This window comes from Eublepharis macularius, chromosome 5 (genome assembly GCF_028583425.1).
Source record: "Eublepharis macularius isolate TG4126 chromosome 5, MPM_Emac_v1.0, whole genome shotgun sequence".
Classification (NCBI taxonomy): Eukaryota; Metazoa; Chordata; class Lepidosauria; order Squamata; family Eublepharidae; genus Eublepharis; species Eublepharis macularius.
The window spans coordinates 30,424,249-30,444,890 of record NC_072794.1 but is presented as its reverse complement, the minus strand read 5'-3'; the positions used below and the strand labels follow the sequence as shown (position 1 = coordinate 30,444,890).

The 20,642-nt window shown below is 46.3% G+C and overlaps 1 protein-coding gene across 1 annotated transcript in view; it reads left to right on the top strand.

The window, feature by feature from the left end:
- Positions 1-136: 136 nt before the first annotated feature.
- The window catches only part of KLHL20 (kelch like family member 20), a 35,865-nt gene continuing 15,359 nt past the window's right edge, over positions 137-20,642 (top strand). The window contains exons 1-7 of the mRNA XM_054981422.1: positions 137-289; positions 1,316-1,435; positions 2,661-2,726; positions 13,104-13,677; positions 16,365-16,523; positions 18,439-18,533; positions 19,805-19,920. Of these exons, the coding sequence (XP_054837397.1) occupies positions 2,704-2,726; positions 13,104-13,677; positions 16,365-16,523; positions 18,439-18,533; positions 19,805-19,920 (967 nt within the window). The 5' untranslated portion in view covers positions 137-289; positions 1,316-1,435; positions 2,661-2,703. The remainder of the gene's footprint in view (positions 290-1,315; positions 1,436-2,660; positions 2,727-13,103; positions 13,678-16,364; positions 16,524-18,438; positions 18,534-19,804; positions 19,921-20,642) is intronic.

Below are 20,642 nucleotides of genomic sequence, written 5' to 3'. Positions count from 1 at the left end.
CCGTCGCCATAGCAACGGCGCAGAGTTGCAAAAGATGGAACTCGAGCGCGTGCTTTCGAAGTTCCCGCACGGATTGTTAACAGGAACGGACCACTTCCGGTTGGCGGAGAACACCACGGGGGGGGAGGGGGATATGAACTGGCCACTGGCAGTTTCCGGGGCTCAGAGGAGGTGCGGGTGCTGATGCGGTAGGAAAAGCCAGGAAAGAGCGCCCCTCTCCCACCCTCCGCCCCCCTGCAACGCCAAGGCGGAGGCTTCTCGAGACTAGACCCCCTTTCCCAGCTAGAAGGTCAGTTTCCGGGATGATGTCAAGTGTGGTGGGGGTGAATTGAGGATGGGAATAGAAAGGACTTTATGGATATAAAATGGGGATGGAGGAGAGAATAACGTTATAAGAGACTTGTTGTGCCAAAGGTTCATCTAGACCAGTATTCTGTTTCCCACAGTAGGGAGGAGGGAAATGCTTCTGGTAACGCCCCCCACCCCCCGCTGCCCCTAGCGAGATATGAAGGCAATAGCGTTTCCCCCCCTGGGGTTTATCTCCAGCAGCTATGATCCAAAGGTACACTGCCGTTGTGTATGAAGGCTCCATTTATCTATTCCTGCCCAATAGCTAACGATGGATCCATTTTAAAAAGGGCTACCTAATCTAGTGGCCTTTCTTTAGTGTGTGGCATTGTGTTTGTTAATTGCCACAGGCTTTTTGAGGGTGTGGGGTTGGTGTAGCAAGGGAGTTAGTATAAAGGAACCTGATTTTCTGGGGGGAAAATAGAAGAGATGCTCAGATACAGAGAAGCATTGTTGTGGGTGGGGTTACTGAACGGCATCTGGTAAGGGAAACATCCTCCAGCGTTACATCTTTGAAAGAAATCACTGGGATTATGAACAGACTTCTGGGATACGCTTTTATACTTTTATGAAGTCTTTTGCAATGGGGTTGCTCTTCTTTAGGCTGAAAGGGCTGAAACGTTTTTAGCAATGTGCATCTCTCCATGACGTCTTCTTTTCAGCGATTTAGATGCTGTGTAACAAAATCTCAAGAAAAGAAGCATCTTAATTTTGTAGAGTATAAGCTTTTGTGAGTCAGAGCTTGCTTTGTCAGGTATGGTTAGATGGTAATTGAATGTGCCCTCTTACCCTGCACATCGACTAGCAGTGCAGTCCTGTGTACAGTTAGTAACTGCAAAGGATTGCCCTGCAGGTGGGAATTTAGTAGTCAGCATTCTATCTAAGCACCAGTGATTTATTTTAGAAGTACTTTTTTGAGGCTAATATGATGAAAATATTTCAGATACCTATGTGATCTAATTTTTAGGTTACTTGGATGATCAGTCACCAGGATTTTTTTTAGCCATGTTATCGATGGATAAAATGAGTTGAAGGCAGGATTTTTTTATTTATCAGGGCTTGTGACTCAGCTCTACTTCATCACTTGGTGAGTAACTGATTTTTGTTTATCCACCCCTCTCAACCTTGATTTCTTTATATCCAATTTATAACTGAACTGATTCTTGAGCACACTGTGCCCATAAGGGAATATGAGAGTTGTGTTTGGGAGGTATGAATAAGTATACAATTAAAATTCTGGTGAATTATAAAAAGCAGGTACCCCCAGACTCCTATCCTGGGTGCTGAACCACAGCCACACCAAGCCCCATAAGCAGTAGGAAGGCACCTGTTCAGTTTGTTTGTAAGACTTTTCAGTTACAGGGTTTGTTCTGAGGTTGTACCCACAAACAACCAGTCACTTCAGACACAGGCTTAAATAAAATATCTTTTAATTTATTGAGTACAAGTTATAGAGACCATTTGTAAAGCATAACACACTCTTTAGGCAATAGACAAGATAAAACAATTAACACTTACTATTGCTAGCTAAAACTGTCTAACTAGACACTTAAAAGCTTGCTGTCTTAGCTTCTCTGACATAGCTTCTTCGATGATAAGTTCTCACCTTTAGGTTTAGCAAAGGAGCTCATTTCCATGCCAAATGAGTTTAGGCATCTTGATGGTAAGAGGCAAGGAAGCTGTCTTCTCTCTCGTGATGGTAAAGGGATAATGCTTTAGAGAAGGTAACTGTGTACAGCAGGGAGCCATCTTTTCTGCCCTGCCAACATCACGCTAGCAGGACAATCAGGGCACCCTTGGTTAATTGGCAGTGCTAGTGAGGACAGCTGGGGGAAGGTGAGAGCCAGGCTTCTTAAACCAGCACATTTCTCTCAGCTAGGGCAGAGCCAAGCCTGCAAGAACTTACAGATGAACAAAAGTTCAATGACAGTACCCAGGATGTTAAGGGTTGAATAGGCCTGTTCCTTACATAAATGTTCAACTAAGCTTTGACCATGGGAGAATTTTTGATAGTGTTTTATTGTATGTATATAATGTGCTTCGATTTGCAGCATATATCTTATTGATGGTAGTGGTGTAGGCGGCAGAATTTTGTGTATACATTCCTAATTTTAAAAATCCTCATGTTGTCCAGATGAAAACCAAGATAAATCACTTTGGAGATGGAATTTAGCATTTGAAAAGCAACTGAAACTCCAGCATACTATTTAAGCATTGTTTTGCTGCCCCCAGCAGATCTTTAGATCTGTCAATTATCTAAATATAAACTGTAAGGACTCTCGGGGTTATTACACACTGCTTTTTTCCTTCAGGTCTGGCACAGAAGTGTGGGGCAAAAACTTCTCTTTGCAGTGCATGGACGGAAAGCCAATGCGCAGGTAAGATGCAAAAAGAGAAATTATTTGATGTTGGTTCTGTTTAGCCAGTACTATATGCTGAAATCCTTTGCATTGGAAGAGAAAGAGAAAGCTTGTTCAGCTTGATACAGGAAGTCATTACAGTGAGTGCATGAGGAAGGTAGTGGCCATCAGTTAAGAGTTCCTAGAGCTGAGCTATTAGTTTCCAATGACCAATTGGCATGTTTTCTGGCTAGTGCTGTGAGGTGATCTAAAAGCTAGGTGATGGTGCCTGCGGTAGCTAGCAGTGTGAGCTCTTGCCCTTTGAAAGAAGGGAAGCTAATTCTGTTCGCTTCCCCTGATTGGTAGAGTTCCTGCCCCCATTCCTAGAAAACTGAGTGGGAACTACTTTCATTTTAGTTGAGCTTGACCTGACAAAAGGACTCGAGATCTCCACAGAGTACCATTGCACACCCCCTGAGGTCCATGGAGCCCTGTTTGAAAAACTGCTTTATGTTATGATGCAGCCTACCTAGTCCTGTTTGCAAGATTTTGAACTGCTATCAAAAAATATTGACAGGTGAATGCTGATCAGACTGTGGGGCAAAACAATCTGGTAGGAGGCTGCATGGAATTGCTGATATCCTTTCTGAGCCTCCCTAAGTCTGAACTAGCTGTATGAGCTCTGGTAAATGATAGCATACATTACAAAAAGCCATTGACTGATGACTGCAGCTAGTAGTTCCAACAGCTACAAAAATTATACACAGAGAATCTCCTTCCTTCCACTCTTGGCTCTGTTGCTCACCAGATTCTCTTTCTGGCTGTCTAGTTAGTTACTACAGTCAACTGGAGGGTTTGCACCTTGCTGTGCCTACTTCATGGGCTCCTGTGTAAACTGGGGTAGTTACGCTCCAACAGTGCCCAGGATGTGTCATGTCTGGGCCCTGTCCATGCCAATTTTAATCCTGTTCTGCTGAACACAGTGTATCTTGTTATAGCTCAATATCACTTTACTAGTGTCATAACTATTCTTTTCTCAGGCTTTCACAGGTGTTTATCTGTTGGACTGTAACAGCTTCCAGTGTTTATGACCTTGTGCTTGTTCCCAGACAGTGCTGTGTCTTGCTTCCTAGTAACTCAATGTGATATCACAAATATGTGAAATGTTCTCACACCAAGAGAGTGCCAAAGTATTGTTTATGGTTGGGAGGGGGGAGAAGGGAGTAAACTAGAATGTTAAAAGAGAAGTTTCTTTCACATGATGTCATTCCTGTCAACTTCTACTCATGCTGCTTAGTCATCTGTCTTGCTTCTAAGTAGTCCTATGGACCTGTATATGGAAAGGATTTGATTTCTGAATAAAAACCATTTTGACCAAGAACTGGTGTCTTGATGCCATGGTCCAGAGATCTGTCTGCTGTATCCTGTCGTCTATAGCCTGACAGGATGAAATGGAGCCACAGATTTGACTTATCCATGCCCTAGGCCTGTCAGTAAATAATTCAAGGAGCAAAAGCCTTTAGGGTTGTTTTGGACCACTACATGACATCGATGGAGTGGAAGAGAGGCAGGTTATGCCCCATTTCTCAGATGTTTGTATGGGGCAAGCTGAGTGTTCTGCTACTGATAATCAGCTGAAATTCCTGGTTCATTCCGTTGTGTTAATTTTGAAGGGAGAAGAGGGCGGGCTCTTCGTTTGTCTTATGGGCCAATCAAAAATGGTTGTTGCGTTGCTTGGAGTTCTTGTATTTTGTGATTTTTAACATCATTATTAATCCTTCCACCAAAATAAATGTTAAGGTATGGGAAAGTAGGCATCCTGACTAACTCCTCCATTCTTTCTTAGTTGATCTGTTTTTTTGCAAAAACAGGGAAGGGAAGGTTATATATCTACTCTTAGAGTCTTTCATTAAATGTCACCCAAATTAAATAGTTAAAAATATATCTGGTACATAATGTCAGTAATAATTCCAGTATATGATTGCAAATTCACCATAGCCTTATGAAATGCATAACCTTTTGTAGTTTGTACCAAACTGTGATGCCCCAGAGCCAGGGGCCATGTCCCCCATGGGGAGGGGGCATCTTTTCTGCACATTCGCAAGGATGAAAGCAGCACACTGGCACTGCAGAGCTTACCCTTTAATGGCCAGTTCCAGAGGCTAATCACCAGCTATTTATACCTCTCTGCTAGGGCTGCTTGCCTTTGTGGGGTTTTTCTCTCTGGTCCTCTTTCCTGGCAGCAGCACTTTTCCTGCAGGGTTGAGCCAGGGGATAGCCCCTCTGCCTGGATCAAGTGTGGTAAGTTCCTCCTGGCTGCTCTTGGGGCCAGGCACACTGATCTCTGAGGCTTCAGGAGATACAGTCCCTTTCTCCCGGCAAAGACCCCAGGAATGCCTCTTCATAGCCCTCTCTCAGCCTTTGGGCAGCTGCCTCCCTACCATCTTCAGCTTAGGCCTTTATACCTCTTCTCCTGGCCCCTTCCAGTGCTGTGGAACAGCTGGGCCTGAAGACAGCTCTGACTCCTCTGATGAAGAGCAGCTAGATTCATGCCTGTCAGCCACCAGCCAGCTGCAGCTGAGCAGCCAGATGAGGAATCTCAGCCAGAAGGCCAGGAAAGTTCCCTCTCCCCACCCAGAGCCAACAGTTCAGGACCAGCCAGCTGCCCTATCCCCTCCAGGATCCTCACATCCACGAGACTGATGTAGCACAGGCACTGAGGGAACTTACAGACCGCTGAGAGCCCAGCACCGGCCGGATGTTCCATAAGAAGGAGGGACTTCATCAGCGAAGACTTGAAGCAGTTGTTGCAAGCTTGAAGCAAGACTCGCAGCGTATAAGAGCGTGAGGGAGGGTCCCTTCAGCATGACTTCAGCCCAATTATCAGACTGCTTTCTCAGAAAACAGACCTTGGCCTGCTTAGACACCCCTTGTGTGATTTACAGACTCTGTTTATTCTATACTGGCATCCTGTCTCTGGCATGCTGCCTCTGATAAGCCAGCTCCCATTATCTGGCTGAGTTAACCCCATGGACACTGGCACCTGCCTGAAGCAGAACTGTTTGAAGCCACCTCAAAACGCACAAATACGATGGAAGGAGGCACCATTTTTGCAACTGACCTTGTTGTTCAGGACCAACTGCTACAGACAAAGGTACAGCAGTTAACCCATGCTATAGCCCTATTACAGCAGCAGGCAGCTCTGGTTCTGGGGCCTGTCCTTTTCCCCCTGGGAAATGCCCAGTGAATCCTCCAGAGAAGTTTGAGGGGAGTATTGAAGAGTTCGCTGCATTCCTGGCACATTATCAGCTGTATATGAGCTTTGGGCATGGGACTTTCCAGATGATAAGACCAACGTTTGTTTCATAATAAGCCTCTTAAAGGGGAAGGCTGCCAAATGGTCAACACCCTTGCTGCTCAAGAACTCTCCATTACTAGGCAGTTTAGCTGGCTTTGTAGTGCACATGAAGGTTGCCGTTGCAGACATCTGAAGGCAGAGAGGGCCAACTGCCATATTTAGTGCCTGAGCCAGGGGAGGGGCACTGTGGCTAACTATACCACAGAATTTCAGCTGTTGGCACAGGACCTAGAGTGGAATGAAGTTGTACTCATGGACCAGTACCTGGAGGGGATTGTCTAAGGAGTTACTGGACAAGGTGGCCCAAGTTGAATGTCCTACAGATCTCCAGGCTCTGATATTGTTCTGCCTACACATTGACAGTCGCCTGGATAGCCGGAAGCAGGCCTGTGCGGAAGTACACCCCTGACCTGAAAGCCAACGACTGGTTCCAGCTTTCACCCACCTCGTGCTCCAACAGGTATCAGGGCCAAAGGTGCAGAGCGTTTTGACAGCTGCCCAGAGAAAAAGAAGCCTCATCTTCCAGCACTAAACCCATGGCCCCAGGTAGACATGGCTCTTGCCACTTGGGACACACCGTAGAGCACCAAGGTCTCCTGATACTGGCCCCTAGCACCTCCTGGTCCCAGTGAAGCTCTGGCTCCCAGAGGGGCGCTGGTTGTTGGAATATGCAGTGATCGACTCTGGAGCCTCCCGGTCCTCTATGGATGCCAAATTTGCCAGGCAACACCAAGTACCAACACATGTTAAAGGGATGCCTATTCTGGTAAAAGCCATAGACGATTGGCTTTTACATTCAGGCTCAGTCACTCAGAAAACTCGCCCTCTGGATCTGCACATACAAGAGCAGCTCTGCTTTGACATTGCCACCATGGCCCACTTCCCGATAGTGCTGGGGATGTCCTGGTTGGAGATGCACAACCCAGTGATTGAGTGGAGCAAGCAGAACCTACACTTCAGGGAACTGTGTCCTCATGAAGTGCCCCCTACACTTTTGGGAGCTACCACTGGCCCAGACCTGTTGGCTCTCCTTGCAAAATACACACAGTATCAGGATGTCTTCCAGGAGAAAGTTGTGGATCGGTTGCCCCCACATCGGCCTTATGATTGCGCCATCTGTCTGGTACTTGATGCTCTCTTGCCCACTGGGTGGTTGTACTCCCTATCGGAAACCAAGTTGGAGGCCCTGTAGGAGTTCCTGGCCAAGAATTTGTAGAGGAGCTTCATCTGTCCATCTACATCCCCAACCTCGACCCTGGCCTTGTTTGTAAAAAAGAAATCAGGAGAGTTACGGCTGTGTAATGGCTACCATCAGGGACCACTATCCACTGCCACTGATTCCGGAGCTACTGGACCGGTTACTGGGGCCCCAGAAATACACTAAGGGATCTGTGAGGTGCTTACAGCTTGTACACATACGTTCTGGGGATGAATGGAAGACTACATTTAGTACCCGGTATGGCCAGTTATGAGTATTTGGTCATGCCATTTGGCCTGTGTAATGCCCCAGCCGTGTTCCAGCATTTTATGAATGACATTTTCTGCGACTTGCTGGATCACTTTGTTATAATCTATCTTGATGACATTTTGGTCTTTTCTCAAGACCCAGCTGAACACATGGAACATGTTCAGGCCATTCTGCATTGCCTCCAGCAACATGGCCTGTATGCCAAGCTGCAGAAATGTGCCTTTGATCGGGGCGCTGTGGAATTCCTGGTTCACCTCATCACCCCACAGAGCATAAACATGGATCCTCAAAAGGTGGAGGCTGTGTTGTCTTGGCAAGCACCTCAGAATTGGAAGCACATCCAGCAGTTCCTGGGCTTCATCAGTTATCAACAGTTCGTCCTGGCCTTTGGCTTCCTAGCTGTGTCCCTCACCAAGCTGCTATGGCCCTGAGAATCCTTCCATTGGTCAGCTGAGGCTCAACAGACTTTCCAGGAGCTGAAGACCCGGTTTGCAACCGAGCCACTGCTACACTACCCAGATCCAAGCCTACCCTTTGTGGTTGAGACCGATACCTCCAGTGTCGTGATCAGTGCCTTGCTATCCCAGCAAGGAAAAAAAAAACACTGGACCCTTTCAGTCCTGTGCCTACTATTCACAATACCTCAGTGCTGCTGGGAAAAACGATACCATCTTGGAGTGGGAGCTACTGGCTATTAAGTCAGCTTTTGAGGTCTGGCGGCTCCACCTGTTAGGTGCTCGACACCCAGTGCAAGTTCGAACAGACCACTGTAACCTTGAACACCTGCAAACTGCCCACTGATTGAACCAGAGGCAGATTTGGTGGTCCCTGTTTTTCCCTCCCCTGGTTTAACTTTACGTATATCCCCAGGTCCCAAAACAAGATGGCAGATGCTCTCTCCTGAAAACCAGCGTTTGCTTCCTCAGCCCTCGAGGGGCAGCCTCTAACCATGGTCCTACCACCTGAAGTGTTTGCTGCCAGGTCTCTCACAACCCCACTCCAGGAGCAGATTCAGGAACAGCAGCAGCATGACCCCTTCACCATAAAGATGCTTCAGTGCCTTCAAGATCCAGCTCAGAGAGCTCTCAGGAGATATGAAGAGCAGGTAGAGATGCTCACACACCAGGACCTCTACAGGTTGAAGTCCTGCAACTAGCTCATGACAGCAAACCCACTGGGCACTTTGGACAGTACAAGACTCTCCACCTGCTGACTCAGGAGTTCTGATGACCTCATGTACAGACCGATGTAGCCTGGTATCTGGCCTCCTGCAGCATCTGCAGATGGGCCAAGGATCTGCCTGGCAAGTCTACAGGCCTGCTGCTTCCATTGACTACTTCCACTGGTCCCTGGAAGACTGTGTCCATGGACTTTATCACAGACAGTCCCAACTCCACAGGATTTACAAGCATCCTGGTCATGGTGGATCTCCTTACTAAGATGGCCCACTTCATCCCATGCTTGGGGCTCCCGACTGTCTGCAAAACTGCCCCCACTGTACTTGTACCATATCATCTGACTCCATGGTTTGCCTGAGCACCTGATCTCTGATCAAGGGGCCCAGTTTACCTCACACTTCTGGCACGTCCTAGACACTTTATTGGGCATCCAAATACACCTGTCATCTGCTCATCACCCCCAGTCTGATGGTCAGACGAAGCACACTGGTACCACACTGGAGCAGTACCCAAGGTGCTGCATTAACCACCAGCAGAATGACTGGGCTACCCTGCTCCCTGTTTTCCAAGAAAGCAGTCTGATAATAGCAGCGAAACAGAGTCCCAGGGAATGTGTTGAAGCCACGCTGAGGGGCCCCTCCCTCACACTCTTATACCCTGTGGGTCTTGTGTCAAGCTTGCAACAGCTGCTTGGATAAGCAGGTGTCCACGGTGGTGAGGTTGGCATTTTACTATCTTTGCTGGGCCAAATCTGGCCACAGGGATTTTTGCCACGGTCTCCTTGAGGTTAGATTACTGAAATTCACTCTGTAGGGATGCCCTTGAGGATGTTCCAGAAACTGCAGGTTATCTTGCATGCAGATGCTAGGCTACTGACCGATTCCATCATGGTCTGCCCATATACAGCCTATTCTGAGGCAGCTGTACTGGCTTCCAGTTCAAATTCAGGATCAAATTCAAGGTGCTCATTTTAATTGTTAAAGCTGTAAGTGGTCTGGGACTATTATACCTGAAGGACCAATCCCTCATGATATCTGCATTCTCCATCTTGCAGCTTACTGGTGGTGGCCAGAACTCAAGTACTTTGTCTCTCTTCCACCAGATTGAGGGCTTTCTCTATGGTGGCCCCATCCTGGTGGAATGCTTTTTCCGTTGACATCCATGTCCTGTGGGACCTTTCTAGGTTCCTCAAGGCATGCAAGGCAGAACTGTTCCAGCAGGTATTTAACCAGCCCTGACACAGCGTTGGAATTTCTGCCTTCTGGCTGTTTACTTTTGGAATTACTGTTGGGATTGCGCTCTTTTTTTGGTTTTTCCCAGTTTTGTTGATATGTTTTCTAGTCTTTCAATGTATAATGTTTATTGTGTTTTTTAATGTTTGTAAACTGCTTTGGGCCTCTTTTCTGAAGGAGAGGCAGTCTAACAATTTGAAAAATAAATAAAATAAAATGAATTTAAAACAAATTCTAGGAGTTATGCTGAGGCGCTTTCCACGTAGGTAATAATTATCTGTATCAAACTACTTCATAATAAGACTTTTCCAAATCATGAACAACTTTGTGTTTGAGACTCCCCAAACTTAATAACCATAACTCCCAGGTTTGGTAGATTGTCTAGCTACTAGCTTAAAGATTCGTATTGCGTCCTTTCCTTCAGGGTATGGGTATTGCTTCAGGAGAAAGAGAAGCGCCTCCCAATGTTGTGGAAAGGAAACGACAGAATCTCTCCATCTTATCTGGTAGTTGTAGATTGGCTAGTGGGAGCAATTGGTGTTTCTTCAGATGCAGAATAAGACAAGGCTCCTGTACTTTTTGATAGTTGTGTTTGGGGATTTTGGAAGGTGCAGCACATCATTAGGGTGAGAAAAATTGTATTGAGCCTTGTGCATCTTGTCATCCCGTGGTCATACTTTTCGAAATTGTAGGCTAATGTCAGTACAAACAGCAGAGAGAGAAGGTGCTTGTGTGAAGCTAACCTGTTCTTGACGTGTTACTCAGATGTGCCACTTTTGACCTGCACAGTGATTTCAGTCCAAATTTTGCAAAATATTGCCTGCGTTGCACAGATGGCTGCCTCTTCAGTGCTTGTGATAATGGACAGGAAGCAAGTGCATCCAAATGCAACACTGCCTATGGTGCAGACTTGATTTGAGGGCTGCAGTGTGTGTTCGCAAGCTCCCCCCACCCCCACCCCAGTACTTATAAAATTGTTGTAGTGCCAGGCCTTGTCCTCTGCTCTTTTTGCCTGTTCACTAGCCATGCATTTAAAGGCGGTCTGTAATCCCAACGTATTGGCAAAAATGAGTGAGTCTGTCTGTCTGTCTCTCTGGCTTCATCTGTAATTTGTCTCCAATCTTCCACTTGCCTTTCAAGAGCAGCTCATTCACAAATGTGGGGAAAGCAGCTACCTTAACAAGTCAAAATCTTTGTCTAGTGCACCTACAAATGTTGGAGTTCTGTGTGCTTAATATAGACTAGTGCTGTTAACATACCATCATTATGATTGACAATATCTTGTATTAGGCAGGTGGCAATTGCTGCCCCCCCCTTCTGCTGCCTAATCTGAAGGCAAGGCACCCAAATCAGGGCCTCAGAAGGTGACCGTAGCAGTCGGTTGTGGGAGTAGGTGGTCCTTCAGGTATGCTGGCTCCAAGCCATATAGTGCTTCACTATAAGTTAACACCTGCACCCTGAATTGGGCTTGGTAACATATTGGGAGCCAGGGTACTGAAAACTTGCTGTATTTGCAAAGCACAGTCCATTTATTCCCACTCTCTGCTTCTTCTTTAACCAATTTTTAATCCATAATAGGGCCTGTCCTCTTATTCCATGCCTGCTAAGGTTACTCAGGAGTCTTTGGTGAAGGGCCTTGTCAAAAGCCTTTTGAAAGTCCAAGTATCTAATATTTACTAGATCGCCTTTATCCCTGTGCTTTTTAACCTTCTCAAAGAACTCCAAAAGGTTGATGAGGTAGGATTTTTACCTTTTGTGGAAGGAGGGAGGCATTCCAAGGCAACAGCCTTTCACACTGTGTAGCATGGAACTTAGATTCTTCAGAACTTTATTGCAGGTTCCTCAGCTAGATGGTTAGTAATGACATTGTGTTCTACAACTGCTGTCCTTTCCCCATATGCAGCAGCTGCAGGGACATGTTGGGAATATCCTATGTTGCACTCAACTCAGGAATGACAAGCGAGGTCTGTAGGCCAGGGACCAACCCTTTGCTTCAGCAGAACATGCGCTGGAATCTCCCCCAATGTGGTGGAGTTCCCTGGCACAAGTCAGTGTGGCGAGAGTTCTCTGTGCATATGAAAGTTCGAAAACTGTTGTTCTGCAAAGTGAACGTTAATGGAGGAAAACCTCTGCCTTTTTCATGGACTTACCCAAGAGAGCCGCTGTGGTGTGGAGGTTAGAGTGTTTGACTAGAACTGGGAAGACCCAGGCTCAAACCTCTACTCTCATGAAGCATATGGGGTTGCGTTGGGCTAGTTGCCCTTTCTCTTAACCTAACCACCCTCTCAGGATTATCGCGAGGGTAAAATGGAGGATGGGAGAAACCACGTAAGCCACTGTGAGGTGTTACCTGAGAAGGAACAGACAAAAGGGCAATAGAGAGGCTCTCTGTTTATTTGTTTAAAATATTTGTATGTTGCCTTTTTTCCCAGTTGGGACCCAAGGCAGGGAACAGCTAGAATTAAAACAGCACTTTTATTTGTAGTTTGCTTCCTTTGGGGCGGACGGGGATGGATGTCCATTGGACCATTAGAACAAAATTCACAGGATTGACAAGAACAAAACCAGTTGAAGTTCACCTAGCAGTATGGGGATGGAACTCTTCCTCAGATTGGGTGTTCAGGGAAAGAAAAACTCCAACTATTGCTGAAGGATAGGGAAACAAAATGTCTCTTCTGTAGCTTGTGTCAGTCTTAAGATGGAAATGTTGGGAGCATCTTGCAGACAGAATTAGATCAACACAAGAGTGGCTGTATTAAAGCAACTGGCCTTTTCAGTGTCCTGCCAGTATATAGTCTGAAAATTCTTTTGTGTTATAAAACATAGAAGATTCCCCTTATCTATATGAAATTTGGCAGGGAGATTGTACGTAGCTCAAGGTATCATCAGGCCACATTTCAGAAGATTCCATTGAATGCTAGCTATTCAACTAATTGGGGGCATTGACTCCTAGGTGGTCACACTCGTTTTCCTGCCTGTTTAAATCCCTATCTTCAATTTCTCCTTTTGCAAGTCTATTTTATGTCAAAAATTCAATGACATTCTAAGGGAGTTTATCCTGTATCTCTGCTTTGGTGAAAATCTGTTGTGTACATCCAAAGTGATGCAGTTTCATTTTAAGTGCAAAGTCACCTGCTGGCAAATTGTACAACTACTGTTGGCCTTGTAACCTTTTGTCAGGTGTGCCAGTAATCGAGCAGGCGAAACCGGAATGGACGTCACAAGCCGCTGCACTCTCGGAGATCCCAACAAGCTGCCGGAAGGGGTGCCGCAGCCCGCTCGCATGCCTTACATCTCGGACAAGCACCCTCGACAGACACTGGAGGTCATCAACCTGCTACGGAAGCACCGAGAGCTGTGTGACGTGGTGTTGGTTGTGGGGGCCAAGAAGATCTATGCCCACCGGGTGATCTTATCAGCCTGCAGCCCTTACTTCCGAGCTATGTTTACGGGGGAGCTTGCGGAGAGTCGGCAGACTGAGGTAGTGATAAGAGACATTGATGAAAGGGCCATGGAGCTGCTGATTGATTTTGCGTACACTTCCCAAATCACAGTAGAAGAGGGTAACGTCCAGACCTTACTGCCAGCTGCCTGCCTCCTCCAACTAGCTGAGATCCAAGAAGCCTGTTGCGAGTTCCTGAAAAGACAACTGGATCCTTCCAATTGCCTTGGCATCCGAGCGTTTGCTGATACCCACTCATGCCGGGAGCTGCTGAGAATTGCTGACAAGTTCACACAACATAACTTTCAAGAGGTGAGTGGCTCTGATCTGCATGTGCAGCGGAGTGAGGTGTTAAGAGTGGATGCAACCACTACAGATTGCAGGTTTTGAAAAATCACATTTTTGTTGAATGCTCTTCTACATGGGAGAGCTGTCTGCAAATATGAAGCCAACGCAGTAGGGAGAGAGCTGGATTAGAAACTTTTTCTGCGTTCGGTTTTTTAAAAAATTTCAGGGAGCTTTTTAAAGGTAACCATTTAAAAACAGTAATGCCCATCGGCATTCTGAAATGATATGATTCAGACTGCCTGTACTGCCACCTTTTCTGTGCACTAAGTCGCCTCCCCTATACCCTATGAACCTAGCTTTGAGCTCGTGAACTTTTGTGTGCTTTCTCGGCATTTGAAAAAACGATCGACTGGCTGTGCCTCTGTGCCATAAAATTGTTGTTCCACTTGTCTACCAGAGTTTTTCCACTTCACTCTCATGCATGGGTAGATCTTGCAGCAGAGTTTCTTGTTTGTATTTTAGAGAGATCCTTGGGTAGGAATTCCCTAACTGGTGCAGCCCTTAAGAATGCGCCTGTGCTTAAGTTGTATGGGCTTAACTGGGGTGCATCTTGTGCATGGATTGCTTTCCAGCAGTGTGGTTTGATATTGTCAGTTATGCAGCTTAGTGTGAAATCATCTGCAAAATGAACCATGCAGAGAACTCAGATGCTGATGAAGATTAAGTCCTTTACCATGTGTTTGGATTAGCCTTCTATGAGCAGGGCATGCTGCCCCACGTCTTGCAGGTCTACAAAGCTTTGGGTCCTATGAAGCCATATAGGTAGGGTTGCCAGGTCCTCCTGTCCTCCCAGTGGGAAGTGTGGGACCTGGCACTTACCTTCCCCCCTTCTTCCTTGTGCATGCATGCTCCCAGCCCACACGATGATGTCAGGTCCAGGAAGTGATGTCATTGCGCAGGCCGCAGCTGCTCCAGGAGCGCTCCTGTGCTCTGCAGGGGGCTGAATCAGACTCATTTCAGCCTGAATTGGGCCAGATTTGGGCTGATGCAGCTCCTAATCAGCCTGCTGAGGAGCGCAGGAGAACGCACTCCACAGTGGTTCGATTGGGGCCACGGGAGCGTGCAGCACCTCCTGGGAGTGCATCCCCAGGAGGCACGTTTCTCCTCCACCTGCCAGGTAAGTGGGGGCGAGGGTGGGAGTGAGGGATTCCCCACCCCCAGCAGGGGACTGGTAATCCTACATATAGGGTAGCCTGCCAGGTGCTTGACAATCCCAGTTGCAGGCAAACAGACCAGGAAATCAATCTGTCTCTGCACTGGATTAATTTAGCAACACTAACGTATGTTTTGTCATCTTAGTCAACAGTTATGCGGTTGAACTGTAGTTATATAATCCATCACAGGGAATTGCACACTCTGTACCAATTTCAGTTCTGTACTCACAGTATAGAGTCTTAGTTATCATTTTCTGCAATCCCCCCCCCCTTTTTTTTTGAGAAGTTGTCAAAAATGAGCTTGCCTGCCAAGAAGGTCAGATTCTGGCTTACTGCTTGCTGGCGGTCTCCTTCTTCTTGCAATCCCCAGCAAAGAGCAAAAATGAGAGGCTGATCAAGCTGTGGGTCACAAATTGCTTGGGCCTTGTGCGGTCTGTCCCTGGGCCTTCCAGTCTGTCCCTTGGCCTTCCAGGCAACTAGAGAGAGAGCTCCTACAGTTTGCTGACCTGCATTGGGGAAATTAGGCAATGAACGTTTCTCTGTTCCAAGTGTAAGGAAATGGAAGAGCTTCTCTGGGTCCTCTCGTGCATTCTGATAAATGTGCTTGCTACCCTAGACCTAGGAATTATTAACATGTTTGCAAATTGTCAAGGGCTTATATTTCACAGCCGTTCAGTCCCCGGAGGTTTTTTAGGAGTCTCTTGTTTCCTCTGAAGTGTGTTTGCACTCATGCCCTGTGTGTATATTTAGAGAGAATGCAAAAGAGATGGATGGGAGGGGGGGAATCAAATGAGCCCACCTCCTTGTCCTGAGACACTCTGTCTTCAGCTGCAAACCAAGGCCAGGAAGGCTTTTCACATTTATCGGCAGCATTGGGGTAATTTTTATTTGAGGCTTGTTTCATTTTGGGATTTTGCTTGCGTTGCAAGTAACACTGCTTTATCAGCTGGTGCTGGTTTCTGTTCAGATGTTCAGTTTCCCTCCCACCATTTAAGAATCTTCCTATCAACTTGGAAAAGGCCGAACGGAAGACTTCAACAGCTCAGTTCTAAAAAGTCACACCCTTCAAAGTCCATTAAAATCGGTGGACTTAGAGGGTGACTCTGTTTAGGACTGCACGGTAAATCACTTAGAGCATTGCCTCCTTTATCCTCTATACCCTGTTAAGATTAGTAGTCTATTTCCTGAGGCTGCAATAGTGACCTGCTTATTAGAACACTGCTCATAAGCTTGTAGGTGGCAAGGATCTGAAACGAAGCCTTCCAGATGTTCAGCGAATCATTCTGCCTGCTGGCCTGGGCTAACTTTGACTTGTCTCATTTGTTGTAAAGTTGACCAGTGTTGATGAGGCATGGACTTGTGAGGTGCCTGCACCATCCTGCCTCTAGTGAAGGCTGCGGGAGCAGAGGGTGCCTGAGGGCTCTGTGGTCCTGCGCTTTGTCTTGTGAACGCTTCTGATAGCTCCCCTGATCCTGTGTTTCTCACCTTTCTGCTCAGGTGATGGAGAGCGAGGAGTTCATGCTGCTTCCAGCCAACCAGCTCATCGACATCATTTCCAGTGACGAGCTCAACGTCCGAAGCGAAGAGCAGGTGTTCAATGCCGTGATGGCTTGGGTGAAATACAGCATTCAGGAGAGGCGGCCTCAGCTCCCCCAGGTAGCTATACTTTATGGGAGTCTGTGGATAGGGGTGCCTTTACCATAACAAACATCTCCTTAGTTAAATATAGCAATCGTGCTCTCTACATAATGTAAGAGAGAGAGCCATCTAAGTTACAAAAGTGCAGGAAGATAAGAAAGGAAAAGAGGGAAGGTCTTTACGCATGGCCGTAGTCATGGAGTGAGGTTGACTCTATAATAATAATAATAACATTCGATTTATATACCGCCCTTCAGGATGACTTAACACCCACTCAGAGCGGTTTACAAAGTATGTTACTATTATCGCCACAACAAAACACCCTGTGAGGTAGGTGAGGCTGAGAGAGCTCCAGAGAGCTGTGACTAGCCCAAGGTCACCCAGCTGCCTTCAAGTGGAGGAGTGAGGAATCAAACCCGGTTCTCCAGATTAGAGTCCCGCACTCTTAACCACTACACCAAACTGGCTCCCTGAGGGAAGCGGATCCCTTTCAGTATATTCCAGGAGCCTTCCATGAATGTTCAGCTTATTCCACCCCCCCCCCCAGCTCTCCGTTTTTGCTTTTAGCCTTTTCCCATCAGGAACTGCAACAAAAGGTGCAGACAAAATTTGGCCTGTAAGAAGTAAACTTACTCTTGTTTGTTTGAAATTATTGTATATGGCCATAGGCCTTCACAATCCAAAACCTTTCATTAAAAAACCAAAAAAAATACATGAATACAAATATAATTACATGCATATAAATAAAATCACAATAGAATGCATTTTACCTAAAATGTAAAAAATAATCAACATTAAAACCAAATGGTTTCTAGCAGCTTATAAGACAACAGTCGTAAACTTACTCCTATCTTCTATAGGGTAGAAAGGCAAAGACGGCTTGCCAACTCCTACTTGGGCAATTCATGGAGTTTTGAGGGGGGGGGGCGCCCAGGGATGGGGAAGATCAGCAGGAATGCAACTGTCATATAGAGTTCATATGCCAAGCTGCCATTTCCTGCAGGGGAATTGACCTCTGTAGTCTGGAGGTCAGTTGTAATTCTGAGAGAACTCCAGGCCCCGCTAGAGGGTGGCAACCCTGCTGCTAAGTCATTGGAATGGTTAACAAGTGCTGGCCTTTTTTAAAAAAAATTAAAAATATTTAAACAGCGTTATGCTTTCCTAGTGGCAGGCCAGCTGATATTAGGAAGGCCCCTCCTCAGGCAGGCAGGAGAACCATAGGGAGGGGGTCTCTCTCTGAATGACTTCTTGTGAGAGGGCACACTTCAGCGGGACACATCAAAATGGAGGGATTGGAGGAGAGAGAAACAAAAAGGACAATCAGAGAATGATGTGAACTAGCCGAATATGTCAATTTCCTGAGTGCTCAGTCCTCCTTCTCCCACTTATTCTTGGCTGGTAGGAAGGGATGAGAGGGCGTTGTTGGTCCCTTAGCTGCACCAAGTTTTCTTTGCCGCTTTCAAAGTCTTCTGTAAACAAGGAAGTGAGAGTTGCTTCCCTGGCGTACTGAGAGCATCGCCCTATCTTGCTCCACTAGTAGCTTGCAAGAGTGAGTGGGGCGTCCTGGCAGATTCTATCAGAGTTATCACCGTCTCTGTGGCCTTCTGGGAGAGAGCGGCCCTAGAGGAAAGATACAGGGCACCCTCTTGGGTGCTCAGCCTTCATACTGCTGCACACCAAATTCATGAAAAACTTGAGTGCTGAGAGGACAGAGAACTAAATACCTGCTTTAAACCGTCGGCAGCTACATTCGAGAGCTTAGTGCCAGTAACACTTTGGCACTGTATCTGAATGAAGCTTGATGCTTTTTTGCTCCTGGTAACCAGACCTACAGCTAAGGTCAACAGGCTGTCTGCAAATGGTGGTGTTTGCTAGGTCTCCTCTGTGCCCCTGCTGTAGCTCTATTTCTTCCTCAACTATTTTCTGTTCACAGGTGTTGCAACATGTCCGGCTGCCTCTGCTCAGTCCAAAGTTCCTGGTGGGCACCGTTGGCTCGGATCCGCTAATTAAAAGTGATGAAGAGTGCAGGCAAGTTGCCCTTGATGAAGAAACCATTAAGATTTGGGGGTGGGGTGGGGGTGAAATCTTCTGGAGAAGTGCAAGTGTTAGCATGCTAATAACACAGATGCATTAGGTTTGCTTTCCAGTTTGCTTTCCAATTTAATTTATGCAGAAAATTTGACCGGATGCTCAGTTTCTCCTCCTCTTTGCTAATGTGTTTTTTGTTGTATTGTTAAATATTTATATTTATAATACTGTTTTAAATGTTTAATACCCGATATCTGCTGCCTTGGGGACCCTGTTTGGTGGAAAGGTGGCATATAAACATTTTATATAAATAAAATAAATAAATGGGTTGATCCACTAAAAATATCACTTTAAGATTCTGTGGCCAACACAGTAAGCACTGTCTATGCTAGCAACTCTAAATATATACATATCCCTATATTTTCTATTTCCTAGCACAAATCTTCTTTCAAATGTTAGACACATTCTTTCACTTGCATTTCATTCAGACAAATTGAGCAATTAGCATTTTTAACTTGTTCCAACTACTTATGGTTGGAATAATCTTGGTCTATGACTTTTTTGTTGAAAGCTTAGAGCTACTAGGATCATGTCAACAGGTGAAAAACTTATCAGGATTTATGAGGGGCTGTCTGTGAATTGTCCTCCCCACAGTACATTGCTTTTGATTTTAAATGGCTGCTTTTACAATGCAATCCTAAACAGAGTTACTCCTTTCAGGGGGCATAGAGGGATGTAACTGCTTACAATTGCACTGTTAAACTGAGTATTCAGAATATTTGTAACTTCCATCCCGCCCTCCCTGCAAGTGGGCTCAGGGTGGGTTACAACAGTAAAACATAATTTACATTAAAACTTCAATAAAACCATGGAATTCCTGTTAACACCCCTCCCAGACAGTAACTGTACACCCCACCCCTGCCAATAATACACAGAGGGGTGGGCAAAAAGGAGGGGGAACAGGCCTTTCAGTCAAACTGTAACTCATGGAGGGGGGCAGATGATCACATGCCCCCCCTGATGGGAGGCCGGTTGGGAGGCTTTCTGGATGACTATTGGACTGGGCTCAGCCATAAGCTTGGCGGAACATCTTAGTCTTGCAGCCCCGGCAGAAGTAGCGGAAGCACTTTGAATCATATATACCATGTGTCTGTTCGTAGTTGGTTTGACTTTTAAGTGTTGAATGGGGCTCTTTGCTCTTGGAGCAAGGCCTGGCTGGCCTGTCCGGTAATTTGGCGAGTATAAATGTATGACCCAGCTGTCTCATGCAGAGACCTAGTGGATGAAGCCAAGAACTATCTCCTGTTGCCCCAAGAGCGTCCACTGATGCAGGGACCAAGAACTCGTCCACGCAAACCCATCCGCTGTGGGGAAGTGCTCTTTGCAGGTATGTTCAAGTGACCATAGAAGTGGTAAGATGGAGAAGGGATGGAGAAGGCATTCTTTTGCCAACAGAGTACCATGACAACCAAGATGTCCCTTGGCTTAGTTTTAGACCAAGGTCACAGTTGGCTTCCCTAACTAGCGAGAAAAAGACGTGTCCCTCTTTGCCACAGTTATATTTAACGTAGACTATTCTCTCTCAAACGTGTCACATGGAAAGAGAGAGGAGCTGTGTGTGTGTATGTGGTGGGAGTTGAAAGTCCCAAAGAAAACAAAAGCAACCCTTAAAAATAGGGAGCTGCTTTCTCCAATGTTCAGTCAGTGAAACGTGTTGGCGCATTGTTACAATCATACTGTGGTTGAAGTAGATGGCAGCAAACGGCATGACTGCCTTTCTGGAGCAGGTCAAGATGTATCTAATCCAGCTGCATGTGGGAGCACCCAAAGGGCAGGATGTACTGCCCATGCCCTGTTTGCTCTCCACATTCAACAACCCAAGATTGAAGTGGAAAAAAGGAAGATCAGCATCCTGACCAGTCCTGAAGGCCAGTGCTGTGTAATGTCTCTTGAGACTGGCAGCTGCTCTCAGAGGTCTGTCTTTCCCAGCTCTGTTATTTGAGACCCTTTCAGCTGGAAGTGCCAGAACCTGTGACTGTATGCCTGTAAAGTACATGTTCTAACACTGGGCTGTGGTCACTTCCCTATAAACCAGGCCCAGGTTACGCT